Source organism: Nasonia vitripennis, chromosome 3 (genome assembly GCF_009193385.2).
Source record: "Nasonia vitripennis strain AsymCx chromosome 3, Nvit_psr_1.1, whole genome shotgun sequence".
Taxonomy (NCBI): domain Eukaryota; kingdom Metazoa; phylum Arthropoda; class Insecta; order Hymenoptera; family Pteromalidae; genus Nasonia; species Nasonia vitripennis.
In genome coordinates this window covers 24,676,331-24,690,056 of record NC_045759.1, presented here as the reverse complement: position 1 = coordinate 24,690,056, position 13,726 = coordinate 24,676,331, and the positions used below count along the sequence as shown (strand labels likewise).

Genomic DNA, 13,726 nt, shown 5'->3' with positions numbered 1-13,726 from the left:
AGCGTTCGATGGATTCCGGCTCGCTACGCGCCATGACCAAAATCGTCTCGGAAATCAGCCCGAGTTCGGCGCTGGAGGGAGAGGGAGCGCGGAGCTTAAGCTTTCCGCGTCGTCGTAACACTCGCGGCCAAGAATAGGCGCGCGGAATCGGGCGGAACGAGTGGCCGCTGGAGCGGCGCCAGAATCAACGACGCCGCAATCGATCGAATCGGCGCGCCGCTGGAGGCCCCCGCGAGGGCCTCTCTTTCCTCTCGCTCTCTCCGGCCAAGTGGTTCAAGGAAGCAACGCCGTTCGATAATAAATGTACACATATATATATATACACAAACACACACGCACATATATATATATATACGATGCGTCTATATTATATTCCATTACAAAAGTAGATCAAACAAGTATCATAGAGCGTACGCAGTATAAATCGTATAGGAGTATATATACATGAAAAGTGAGAGTGTAGGATGCGCCCCTTTCACTTTCCGAGGAGGATTTTGCGGGAGGCGCCCATGTTCTGGCCGGCCTGCGTGGCTCCCTTGTTGGAGCCGGCCTGCAGGCCGATCACCGTCTGGCCAGCCTTGAGCTGCTCCTCCGAGAAGTCGCGCTTGCACTCGTCGGCGGGCTTGGGGCCGAGGTTGGGGCCCTGGAACTCGGGGTGCCTGTAGGTCTGCGGGGCAAAAGCATCGCGTTATTGCCTTAGCTCGGCAGTCGCGTCAGCCGCGCGAGACCGACTCGCGAGCCATATACATGTATGTATATATGCATATAATATAGTTGGCAGTTACCTCGCGACCGAGGGCGAAGAGGGTCGTCACGACTTGGGCGATGTTCTTCTTCTCCCACAGGTCGACGGTCTGGAAGACGTCGACGTCGCTGACTCCGTACTCCTTGAGGGCCTTCTGGAACCTGCAATCGGCAAATTCGCGTTTATTCCCGACTGCGCACTAGTAGGGCGCACACCGTAGTTGCGTACTTGTTGATGTTCTCCATCATCTTGAACTCGCCGCCGGAGGTGTTGACCTTGTTGATGGAGCCGGGCTTGATCTTGTTCATGAGCTCGCAGAGCACGACGCCGTCCTTGAGGACGTCCTCGATCGGCAGGCCGGCGGGGAACTTGTTGCCGATGATGCTCTCGATCCACTCCTGGGCCTCGCGCTCCTGCTCCGGGTCGCGCTTCGCCAGGATCTGCGGCCGCGAACGCGGATCAGCTGATGCTCAGCAATGATGACAAGGAGCGCGCTTACCTTGGCGTGGACTTGACGTTCGAGGGCCATGTCGGGGCGGTGCGTCTGCGAGTAGCGGGTTTGCGGCTGCCGAGGAGCAAAGTGGTGCCGGCGCCGATCGGCCGGCTGGCTTTATAGAGCCGCTATCCGCTCCGCGCACAACGGCCAACAGGTCCGCACGCGCGCAGCCTTGGCGGTCGCGGCTCGCGCGAATAGGGGGGAAGGAAAATGTGGATCGTGGATAGTCTAATATTATCGGATACGCTGACTCGCCGCCGCGCGCCGATGAAGGTTCGAGAGATCAATTCGGAGCTATATCTACGTACTTACGCTGCACCCCCTGTCTATACACGACTATAGAGAAACTGCCTCGCTTGACTATCGCAAAGAGCTAAACTTTATTGGCATACATCGATGGGAAATTCACTGCGTCGACAGAATCATGGTAAAGTAGGACATCGAAGTCTGCATGAGCTGGAACAGAGCGGGGGAGAGCGAGAGAGAGAGAGAGAGAGAGATGGACGGCCAAGTTATTTTTATAAAGCCTCGAAAGCTCACCCTGCAGTAAGTCTCGAAATTCATGGGGAACATGCCGCCGGCCGTGATGTGGCAAGCCCTCGAGCTCCTGAGCAGCATCAGCAGCAGAAGCCTCCTCGAGCCCGCCGGCAGCTCGTACCAAGCGACGCTGCACCTGCGACGGACGCGGAGCGTTACATCGGGGCCGGATCGTGCGCGCCACGTACCTCTCTCATTACACTAGCTCTCGCACGCGGAGGCTGTGGTCGATCATCTTCTGGCCGGGCCACGAGATGTAGAAGAGCCGCGTCATCACCGACAGGCTGCTCAGCGAGAACTTGAGCATCTCCCCGGGCTGCTCCCTGCGGTTTATGGTCTGGAGCACGCGAGTTCGCGATTATAGCCGCTCGCGCGTGCCATTATTAATTCGAGAGTGAGAGAGTGAGTCGAGACCGACCTGCACGCCCGTCACGCTTATCACGACCATGTTGAGAAAGAGCTGCAGCAACAGCGAGGCCGTGAACGAAGACTCGATCAGCCCGGCGAACCTGCAACAGCCGATAACACGTTATGCATATCTACACTACTGCATGTATAACATTGTTATACTATAGCCTGCGCCCCTTAAAAATCACCGCGCGCGCGATCCACTCACTCGATGCAGCTCTTGTGCAACTTGAGGCACTCGATGATTCGCCCGCTCGCGATCCTCTCCGGCGAGCCCGAGCCGATTTTCCCGATTCTCAGCCTGAAATCCACATAATCCGCATAATTCACGAAATTCCGCGCGCCGGAGTCTAACGATCGCCCCTACACCTACCCCAGCACGGCGAACATGCTGCAAGCGTGCTGGACGATCATGACGAAGTAAGCGTCGATCGCGAGCACGGTCAAGATGACCCAGCAGGCCGCCTGCATGTTGTGCAGGTAAATGGCCGTGTAGTACCTCCTGTGGTCCACCAGGTACTCGACTTCGAGGAAGGTCTTGATCGGCCGGGACTCGTTGAGCGGCGAAAGCTTGTCTAAAATCTGCGGCACCAGCGGCTCCAGGGAATACGTCGCCAGGGAGCCGATTATGCACACTGAAAACTCCCACTCCTCCCATATACGTCATCCATCATTCCTCGGAATAGCGCATGATTTTATACTCGTAAATTCGTGCATTACGCGTGTAGCCGATTATCAGGAATCTGCCCTCCTCCGCGAACTCCTTCAGCAGCGCGTACTCCTCGGCGTCCCTCGCGCTCAGCCAGTTCTCCTCGATTTTCCCGAGTATTTGCCGCATCTTCCGGCAAATAGCACACCACACAAGGCTCTTACACAATGCGCATTCCCGAGAGAGGAGATTCGCTGCGCTTATGCTTACCTCGGCGAACTTTATCATGCTGTTGAATATCATGACCATCGCGCCATAGGTGAAGATCAGCGCCGGCAGGCAATCGATTATTTTTGGAATATCCTTTATCCGTATCACTCGTACAAAGTGTATCAGCTGCAGCGAGCGCAAACGTACATTTACAACTTTACATTCCTGCCTCGAGCAATTAGCCTGACGATGCGTACCTACCTCTGCCACGACGACCGTTAAAATCCCAACGAAATACAGACTGAGAAGAAAGATCCGGGAACGCTTGGCTTGATACGGCCAGCGTCCGAGTATCTGCAGAAATTTCTTATTTATTACAAACAGCCGATCCTCGTAAAACTCGCTCTTCGACTCGCGCCACTTGCCCATTGCGCGCTGCTGTCTCTATCTCCCTACAACTATTATTATAAATAGGTACTCTACGTGCGTTCACCAGTGCGCTTTCATTTGAAAATACACTTATCCGCGCGAGAATTTAATGAGAATCATTGTCAGCTCTCGGCGCAGACCGGATACCGCTTCTGACTCTCTGCGCGCGGATATAGATATGAATCTGATTACAGCCGAGATTATAGAGGAGGGAAGGGCTTTGAGTGACAACTCTCCATTGACTATTAATGTTGACTTTTATTACCGGAAACCCCTGCGCTACATACTACTAACCCTCTCCGCGCGCGTCTTCTTGCATATTTCATGCGCAATTATTAAAATGCGTTTAACTATCCCAACGCGCAAAACGATCTGCATAACCGTTTTAAGGCATTTATATTCTTCTGCTCTGACAACTGTTCTCTCCTCTTCCCCTTCCTGTCTATAAAGCGTGCCTCAAACAACTACTAGTATTTATTTATTTATCAAAGCAATCATGCTAAACCTTGCCTAGATGTATATTATACGTAGTCCGGTAGGCTTCGGAATAATTTTTAACGCGACAACATTTTACAACAATCATAACAAATGATTATTGTTTTTTCAACGAAAGCGCAATTCATCGATCTTCCCAAACTTCTTTCTCGACATTAATATGCATATGATGAACATATACTGTACTGATGTTCAAAAAATGTGCGTAAAAGATTTCATCTTCATAAGACTGATGTTAGTTGAATAAACTTCGATGTCGACTAAGACATGAAATCCTGGTAGCGCGTATAATGGCAATCCACTTATATCCGGAGAAAAATCTTCAATTTCATACACACCCGGAAGTCAAGAAAAAAAGAAAATCACAAATCGAGAGAAGCAGTAGCGCTAATAGTTTCTAATATTTTTTTAATTCGCCATCACATATATTTATGTCCATTGATATACCGGTTGGAACTTGGTATTGACCAAAAGCACGTCCCCATACTTTCATTTTTAACTTGAATATAAGCAATAGACTTAGTGAAAAGAATCGCGCTCGTTTTTAAATATTTTGAAATATCACCCCTTACAAAAATTTCAGATGGAAGCTCGTGAATGACGTCTACCCTAATCCTCGTTGCATTGACAGAGTCGGTAGATAATAGAAATATCAAATCTATCTTGTTCAAAGTAAGTGGCATTAAAATAATCAACGATTATGTCCTCGTGTTTGATCGAACGGCCTTTCCTCTACATATTAAAATATATATCTAGAATACTATCAATAAAAATAAATATTAAATCGGCCATTTTTAACTCACATCTTGAGCATTATTCACAAGCTTCACTTGTAAACCCAAAGAAATATCTTGCTTTCCAGAAAATCTGGGTGCTATAAACTGCTGACGGGATGCAACTCTTCTTCCAAAGATAGCATTTCATTTCGCGAGGATATGAACGTAACTTTCATTGCATGCCTCGACTCGAACGTGATTTTTCAACTACCAAGCAGCGTGTATGTAGCCTCGTTAACTTCACATTGTACCACTCGTTATGTTTACAATGCGCCAAGTTCATTCTATTGTATTACTTTTAACGATTTATTCACACAAGTTTTTTTTCAAAAACAAGTTTTTGTAAATTTATTATAAAACGAATTGTACATCACAGTTTGTTATATATAAATGTACATCATTTTACATTTGAGTGCTATTAAATAACAGAGTCAAAAGTTCGGGTTGCTGTAAATTGCGCTTGTACTTTTGAACCATATCCTGGATTCTTAGCCGTCTTCGAACGTGCGGCGGATGATAACTGCAAGTAAAAAAATACATTGATTTTTATGTATGTATATTTTTTACTGTATTTTTTGCATCTGAACCTCCTATTACCTATCATTATCTAGACGTTTCCTCCGACCAATGTTGAGCGCAGTTTGGCGAACCAAAGGGCCCAAAGCTCTTCTCGAAACGACCATCCCATCGATTAACGGTGTCGCTAAATTCATTCTTGAGGTCGGGCCTTGTAACTTTATCCGCATGAGTCCGCTAGCGAGAGCTTGTAAGTAGATCACATGAACGTCACACGCCTGCACCGTACGTGAGTGATCCAAGCCCGTGTGCGTGTGGGGCAATAGTCCCGCTTGAGATACGTAAAAACAATTCAAGTATTACAACTCAGGTAAGCTTGTGAAAAAAAAAAAAAAATGACCCAGCATTAATTACCGATTGGAAATTGTGCGTAGTCCTCCAGACTCTCCAACCACACCACCATAATTTTCGTATCTGTCTGCGCCGGGAACGAATGCTTGGTAGCCCTCCTACTGGGTTTTATTGGCTCTATCGGCGCCGCCGCCGCTGACGAAGCCATATTGGCTGACTGTTTTTCCAGATCCAATGACATTGCGCGAGTTTGTCCGGTAACTGCATGCGAATTCGAGAACGCCTGAGCAGCACTTGTACTGACGCACCTCTCAAACCAAACTATTTCGACGTGAAATTCAATACGAATATTCAGTGATTGCCTTTATGTAAACTCTAATAAAGCATATACTTGCCATTAGCGGGCTCGCTAAAGTTGTTGTCGGCCGTTTCCGACGTTGTCACGTTTGCTGCCCAAGTCGGTACAACAAATGCCACCTCCGAACTGACATCCGCCCAATAGAGCACGTGCCTGCTGCCGTTGTACAGAGCACCGCCGTGTTCCTCCTCGTCCGCTGGTTGAACAACATGAGCGTTTGCAGATACAGAGGAAGTCGAGGTCGAACGCCACGAAGTCTGAACGTGACCAGTCCATCCTGCATGCGACGTGACTGAGACTTGCCAGCCCAACGAGTTTAGAAATTCCAAGAAATTTGACGATACGTTGCTCTCGTTTAACTTGAAACACGCAAATTATCCAATCGTTCGTAAAGCATATTAGAGCGTATAAAAATAATGCGCAACTCACCACGTTCGCAAGTATTGCTTCAGGTGTTGACTGTCCAGATTTCACGTAAAAAATGTGAACCGTATCGCACGTTCTAGCACTGATATGATCCAGACTCTCAAGATCATTTGCGAAACCAGCTATGGTTGGATCGAGGGCAGTTAGACCTTCACTACCGGCGCTGCTGAGGTCGTTATTTGCCGCATTAGATTCGAGATTCAAAAAGCCGAAATGACTGAGAAATAATCGAGCAGTCTGAAATTCGTGGCATATCTTGGGTGGCGAACATTCGTTCATCTTGGCGGAGGCAACACGGTTTGCGTTTTCCTCGTTGGACTTCGCTTCACTGCCAATTGCATAGTCGAGCAATTGGTGCAACATCTGATGCTCATTCTTTACCAAGTCGTTCTCGTTCATTACAGCTTCCAAACTTGGAATCGATTCGTCTCTACGAAGTAAACAAAATTTAATTATTGAAATTAATAAATTGCTTGCGCAAATCGTTAGCGGAAACCTTCAATTTAACAAAGTTGATTCTTACACTTTGCAATGAGGTATTTTATCCACGTTGTCCGGGAAGAATCTGGGTTTGTAGTCTGTTGGAGGTTGTGTTTCTTGCAGAGGTAACGGTCTGCCCGGGTTCGTATTAGAACTTCGTACAATCGATCGATGTCGAGGCAGATGTCTCAGCTGCATTGTCCAAGCATGACGACCAAAAGGCCCGCGAATCAACACCGTGACGGTTGGCTGAGGGTCTTGGTCGTTGCCCAGAGGCTCTTCCAAAAGTGCCAGCATGGTTGCGTTATCTGCGACAAAGTAGCGGAATCGCTCGACGGCCGTCTCTCGGGGAACTTGTCGTCCGCCAGGCCAACTATTACAGTGGCGCAGCAGAGAAACCTCGTCGAGGAGAGAGGACAGAGATTCGGCACCGCACACACTCGGGAAGTAGCCAACCTGCAGTTGTCGGCAGTCACGTTGGATTTTAACGATTGAACAGACTCAAGATTTTTCTCGTAGACTTGTCGCGAAACACTCACCTGTTCAAGAATAATTGTTAGCAAAGCATCGGCTGCGTCTCTTACGCGCATCGATGCCGGCTTTAGCTCCTTTTCATCCTTCATTTTAATCGGCTCGCCAGGTTTGCCGACTGATTTTGAACCAGAAACACCCAACTCCACCACCTCTAAAACTGTGGCCAAGCACTCCTTGTCTTGCAAAAGTTGGGGATGAGCAGTCAACCAAGTGGTTAAACAAGCAAAGGCAGCAACGATGGACGAATGAAGATCTTTGGAATGTGCTGGCGGCGGTCGCCAACATTGATAAGCTATATAGTCACACAGCCACTTCACTGCTCTCTTACACTCCAGGGCATCTACAGGGTAGAATCATATAATACATCAATGCAACAAGCAAAGAATCAAATATGAAACAAAGGTTTTAGAACAATTATCGTCAACAAGGCTAACCTGTAAGCTTCCTGGCTGCATGTATAGACACACGGATAACACAAGTTAAACATTCGCGCCCCGCACACAGAGCCTACATAGTTAATTTCAGCCGCCTTACCTGTTTCGCGAATACGCGTCCTCGCCAACCCGGAGAGCATCTCGAGAGCCGCCAGTGAAATATTCAAATCCGTTTTCCAAGACGATATCAGCCGATGGCAAACCAAGTACGTTGCCCGCACAAATAGTGCATGTGCCGAATCTGCAACATTGTTGTATACGTGTTTACCGATGATAAATTCATAGTCATGAATCATACGAGATGAAAAACTAGAAGAAATGGTACTTTATAATCGCCCGAATGGCAAATAGTTATTATTGTTGTTGATACCATTCATTTTTCAATGCTTAATGCGCACAAAACAAGAGAACGTTATACAACAAAGCGATCGTAAGCATATGTTAAAATATATGTAAGTTCGCAAACCGGCGTGAAAAATGAAAGAAGCGTATATACCTACACAGAAAACAGCTAAATAAAAAACATGTGCGAAATATTTACCGAAGGAAATGCTTTCTTCTTGGAGCATAGCAATATCGGATGCATCGCCTAGAGAGCGCAGGTCACTGGAAATGCTTATCTGACTGGTCGTATCGCTGGTGCAGACTACCGAGTGATCGTTTTTACGTAGCCCAATAGCATAATGAAGAGAATGCGCAATATGAAGGAACAAATCGAGAAAAAAAAACAACAAAAATCAGACGCAAACCCAATGCAAAACAAATCAGTGTGCGTACAATCAAATTTGAATTAGCTTGAGATTTTCATATTTAAAAAGAGGTGACGGAGGCATACACTCCAAATAAAATATAATTTCTTTGTCGTTCGCTCTGCATATTTATGTCAGTGATAGCCCTAATATTGATGCAAGACTTTACATTTTCATAGACATTACAAAATAAAGCTCAGGCATATTCGAACGTAATGCATTATAATACAAAATACAAAACAAATGATGCAGCTCAATCAAGCTTTAAATCCAGAAAATGATAAAATAATGAATCAGCAAAATAAATAAGATGAATTAAAATTTGAAAAAGTTAGATCAAATTACAATGCATAAATTACCAGATGAAAGTAAATTAGTGGTCGACTCATTCGAAATTGTACTATCAGGTTGTGTAACTTGCTCTGCTTCTTCAGCCGCTGCTGAATCTTGCACACTCAATAACAAGCCACCTACAGAATATAAGGTTCATAGAAATAACAGTTTTAAAGCATTTCAACTCGTCGCACTATTATTACCTAAAAGCATATGAGTATTTTGTGGATCAACTTCCACTTGCAAAGCATTTATCAACAAGTTCATCAATTTTGGTTTCAACTGTGCAAACGTAATAGGAATCTTTTCATGGTTGATCAAAGAAGCAGTTGGTATTTCTTTGATTTGAAGATTCTGAACGGGAATATTTTTCATTAATTCAAAACGTACAAATTCATAACATTTAAAATGAGAAAATTTGCTTTTGCAATTGCGTACCTGGAAATGTAACGGTAGTGATAACATGGACAGTAACAAATGGATGGAAGATCTTCGTAATTCTACTTTTGAAACCGCGTTCGATTTAAGTCTTAAATCTTTTTCTGGAAGCACAACTTCCAAAGCAGAAAGTACTGCTGGTACTAAAACCTGTACGCCATCCAAATCAAGCCGAAAAAGATCTGCCGAGTTGGATAAAATACTCGCCAGAGTTTCGCCGCATTCTCTCACCTACAATCAATTAGTTGTCCATTTGTTTGAACCTTTTTACATATAAAACATCAAATGAAAATAATTCAAGTGTTGTGGTTTACATCGGAAAACCTGTTAACTTTGAGACCATGGTTCATCGCTTGATAAAACCTGGCCAAATAAGCTGGTAAAATTTCCTCTCCAGTCTTTTTGGCGCAAAATATTCTACAAAGAGTACCCATGGCTTCTGCTCTTCCAGATTCGTAACGGTCTATGCTGAGAGAAGGTGGAACTTCTCCAATATTTTCTTGTAGAGAACTGGGACCATCAACGAGTACTGAAGATGGACGTTTAGGGGCATTATTTGGTTCTAAAATCATATACTAGGTGTTAATGTTCGAATGCAAGGATGTTTTAATCTTGCGTTCGACGTGTGCTACTCACGTGGTAGATTTTGCGACCAGCCGTCGGTACCTATAAATGCAGCTTCAAAAAGCCACTCACCAAACAGATGAAGTATACTATTGCACTTTGGCCGTCCTGATGCTAAAGGTGGTCTAGCATCTTGATTTAATGATACCATAGCTGAAGTAAAAAAAGTGATAAATTATTACAGCAAACTCCTCACTCGGTCTAGTCTAATGAGGCCTACTTTGCGCCCTTGGTGCACGCAATATACTAATGAAATTCATGTAATCATTATCCAACGAAGGTAAGTAACTCACAAGTTGTGCTGGAAGTAGATGACGGACCAGAATTGGTACTCATCAGCGGTGTACTGGTAACTCTGCTAGTTGTTAGTCCTATTAGAGATGCCTTAGGTATTCCTGTTGAAGAAATCATCTTCTATTAAACCATGCATTATTCATCATTTTCTTCCACCAATCATGTCATCGTCAAACATAAATACAAATTGACACATCTTAGTCATAAAAACAAAAAATACTATGCTCTAAAAGTAAAAACATGGCAGTGCAATGAGAAAAACGAAAAAGAAAACAAAGACGTGCAAGTTTTAGAGTAGGAGTTAAGGACAGTCGAATTATCGTTTCTCTTCAAGCAACACAATCTCAGCCAGAGCTGTATGTACCCTTAGTGACAGCGGAGGGCGTCACACTGAAGCTCTTGGCAAGCCTGCGCTGCGTGGGAGGTGTAGGTGAAGGATGTGGTTGATCCTTCATGATTCTGTCACCGCTGATGCTCGTCAAGCCAACGGTACTAGCGGTGAGGCCAATACTAGAACTGCCTCCACCGCCGCTGATTCCCAGACTCGTCACGCAACACTCCTCCCAGCAGCAGGCCTGTGCGATACCTGCAAAACACGGCTTGTTCACGCTGCCACCACCACCGTCACCGCACTCGCGTTGTGCAATTTGGCTACTTGTTTCAATTTGGCTTTATTTCGCAAATTTTCTAAAGAGCGCGTAATTGCTTGTGCATACATGTTTGATAGTTTAACAGAGGTTCGAGACACTCGTAACCCAATGAATTTGTATTTTACTCGTCAAGTTCAAAATTGAAATCTCACAGAATCGAATTAATTATTTTCAAAATTACAATATTTGATAAACAAGCTTCACAATAATGCTATGAATTTTTCTTCCTGTTTTTTCCTCTTTAACGTGTAATTAATTGTTACTTGTTTCATTTTATGTTAAGCAAGACATGTTAGAATGATAATATATGCATGTACACATTACAAGTCAATCATGTGATCATTTGAAAAGTTAAAGCTACATGCCCGTGCTCTTCATAGAGATAGAGTAGTCACAGTAGTATACAGTATACAATGGTGTACAATTTAGTGTAGTGTGCCAACTAGATTTTCTCAAGTCAAATTGTCATGTATACCTAAAAACGCGTCGACCTGTCCGGCAATACCCTTTATTGCTTTAAGAAATATGTAGGGTAATTGTTGTAAACATGGATGTTGACAGGGATCAACAACATTAGGACTGGCAATGGCGTATCTTAGGAACGCCTGCGTCTGCGAAATGACGGCTGGACGGCACAAATCGACGGGGTCTCCAATTGTACGTAAAAGCCTATACCATGCCTGCGCAACAGCTTCGTTGGACATTGTACTGGATACCAATTGAGAATCTTCTTCACCTGAGAAATATTTTACTATACAGAAGCATGTTCTACGAACAATTTACGAAACGCTTGCGTGAAACTCACTAATTTTTAACTCTGGAAACATTGGCCCGTACATAATATGTAAAAGTCGTGCTGTAAGAGCCAAGCAAACTCGATTCCATTGTTCTATCAAAGATAATCGATGGCGCCAACGAAGACAGGATTCGCGTAGAGTCCTCCACAAGGGTGGAGATGGGAAATTTCGCTCGCATGCTACTAACCAAACCTAGATAAGTAAATTATTTTATGAGTGAAAATTTTAAATAAATTATTAAATTTAATATCGAGTCCTTTAATACCTCCAACAGCACTCCCAATACTCGCTCACATAATTGCTCGCCAGTGTCTTCTCTTATTGCTGGTGGTGCCAGGAGAGCATCATTAATGCCAATTAAAAACAATAACAAACTTTCCCATGTTTCTCTTTCTAAGTTTGCAGATATCCTAGCAACTTGCTGTAATGTTCTTAATACTCTGTGACATAATACTGCTTGTTTGTTGATTGTATCAGCTCCTAAAGTGTATTAAAAAAGTAGTAAATAGAAAATACTATTGAAAGCATAATTATGCTACATTCACGTGCAAGCAAGTGTTGAAAGTGTTACCCAAATCCTGGTATAAAAATGGCCAGACTAGGAAAAAAAAGAAGGATGTTTACATTTGTTTTACTCGTGCATTATAGAAGGTTTGTTAGTAAGAGTGAACAAAACTACCGTTAATCACAAAAATTGGAGTAAAATTATAAAACGTGTTGACATATTAGGAATGTCAATCGAGACAACGAGAAAAAATCCCGTTTTTTTCATATTTTATAGTTACAAACTTTAACAAAACATTTATAATTAATTACAGTCTAGTTACCTTCTCCTTTCCTAGGTACAAAAAGATTGTGGAAGTGACCAATGATTTTTCTCGCATAGTAGTTGGGATCATCGGCTATAGGTTTAGGCACAGAAATTTTGGGTGAAGTGTACAATGCAGAAAGCCACTCGCAGTACACATTGACACAATCTCTGACGGTGTCGTGCTCAGTCAGAGGTAATGAGAGTCCAAAGCAGATTACTTCCATACACCATCGAACTTCCTTATCTGTATTCAAGGGACTTGGTTCAGCAGCTTGAGCGATTCCTAGATTTGTGGCTAGTTGACGTACTATTGAAAGCGTCACCTCTCTGCCAACGCCAGGAGCAAATTTTTCAAGAACACTTTGACTGTCCTCTGACCCTTGCTGGATCAGTATACTCAGAGATGCCCACTCTGAGTACATGTTGTCTCCCAAGTCCTGCAATATCAAAAGCCGAGATTGAGCAATGTACCAAGCATAACCTCACCAGCAGCTTCTGCTGCTGATAAATGCAGCGAGCCAACGCTGAGAAGATCTAGGCGCTTGCTCTTGCAATAAAACAATTACCTTAAGATTAACGCGATTGAAGACTCCAAAATTCATAGATTAACATCTGAATTAACTGTGCAGCGCCGCTCTACTGCTCCCAACCATAATCCAAGTGTGCAGACACTTTGCTTACGCTACGTTGTGCACCTATTGTAACAGTCCTGATGCAGACCTGCAAGAACAGACGACCCACTGTCACGCACGATACACAATTACCTACAAAAATATTTCAGTGATTCCCACTTCTTCATATCAAAAAAATCCAAAGGCTTAACTGTCGCGTACCTATCCTACTGTTTACTATCATTAGGCCCGAACCCCATACTTGCTTATACCATATAGTCATGACATGATAATATTATTATTCAAGTAGGTCCACGGTCCACTCGTTCCCCGCTTGAAACGCCTCTTTGTGAATTTGTGATTGCATCTAGAATATGAATAGAATAGTATGGTATAAAAAATGTAATAATTTTTCTACAAATATCACTCGAGAGAAGAGAGTATCATACACTCCTAAATTAGGTACAGCTGTCATACTTGAGCGCTGCATCCATTGTGTACTTATTATCAAAATCATATGTTTGTTGGCGCCTCGACTGTATAGTGTATACACCTGCGTTATATAGAGTCACACA

The 13,726-nt window shown here is 44.2% G+C and overlaps 2 protein-coding genes and 1 long non-coding RNA gene across 29 annotated transcripts; 1 reads left to right on the top strand and 2 right to left on the bottom strand.

Moving 5' to 3' along the window:
• Positions 1-314: 314 nt before the first annotated feature.
• On the bottom strand, positions 315-3,695 carry LOC100463145 (muscle-specific protein 20). 15 transcript variants are annotated; one of them, XM_031927646.1, is made up of 9 exons: positions 3,307-3,676; positions 3,106-3,231; positions 2,888-3,024; positions 2,560-2,821; positions 2,395-2,487; positions 2,197-2,287; positions 1,967-2,115; positions 1,782-1,914; positions 1,598-1,697 (listed from the first exon to the last, which is right to left on the bottom strand). In XM_031927646.1, the coding sequence occupies exons 1-9, from the start codon at positions 3,472-3,474 to the stop codon at positions 1,615-1,617; spliced, it is 1,242 nt and encodes a 413-aa protein (XP_031783506.1). In that variant the 5' UTR covers positions 3,475-3,676; the 3' UTR covers positions 1,598-1,614. The 15 variants fall into 15 exon arrangements, with proteins under 15 accessions (XP_032454323.1, XP_031783506.1, XP_032454319.1 ...); XM_032598428.1 differs by having other exon boundaries at positions 1,979-2,115; positions 3,307-3,673; XM_031927647.1 differs by having other exon boundaries at positions 1,979-2,115; positions 2,907-3,024; positions 3,307-3,669.
• A 246-nt stretch (positions 3,696-3,941) lies between these two features.
• LOC116416957 lies at positions 3,942-5,302 on the top strand. Its single transcript, XR_004227262.1, has 2 exons — positions 3,942-4,641; positions 4,832-5,302. It is a non-coding gene; the product is annotated as an uncharacterized LOC116416957 (long non-coding RNA).
• LOC100122958 (ral GTPase-activating protein subunit beta) lies at positions 5,065-13,720 on the bottom strand. Of its 13 annotated transcripts, none has more exons than XM_031927622.2 (25): positions 13,601-13,720; positions 13,332-13,518; positions 13,107-13,260; positions 12,557-12,977; positions 12,301-12,327; positions 11,995-12,209; positions 11,738-11,921; positions 11,408-11,668; positions 10,647-10,868; positions 10,282-10,383; positions 10,001-10,141; positions 9,679-9,926; positions 9,365-9,595; positions 9,130-9,280; positions 8,953-9,063; positions 8,386-8,490; positions 7,945-8,085; positions 7,845-7,859; positions 7,416-7,750; positions 6,920-7,332; positions 6,400-6,826; positions 6,008-6,329; positions 5,676-5,933; positions 5,343-5,592; positions 5,065-5,265 (listed from the first exon to the last, which is right to left on the bottom strand). In XM_031927622.2, the coding sequence occupies exons 3-25, from the start codon at positions 13,140-13,142 to the stop codon at positions 5,148-5,150; spliced, it is 4,734 nt and encodes a 1,577-aa protein (XP_031783482.1). In that variant the 5' UTR covers positions 13,143-13,260; positions 13,332-13,518; positions 13,601-13,720; the 3' UTR covers positions 5,065-5,147. The 13 variants fall into 13 exon arrangements, with proteins under 13 accessions (XP_031783482.1, XP_031783483.1, XP_032454300.1 ...); XM_031927623.2 differs by having other exon boundaries at positions 13,107-13,304; positions 13,374-13,518; XM_032598409.1 differs by having other exon boundaries at positions 13,414-13,518.
• Positions 13,721-13,726: the final 6 nt, after the last annotated feature.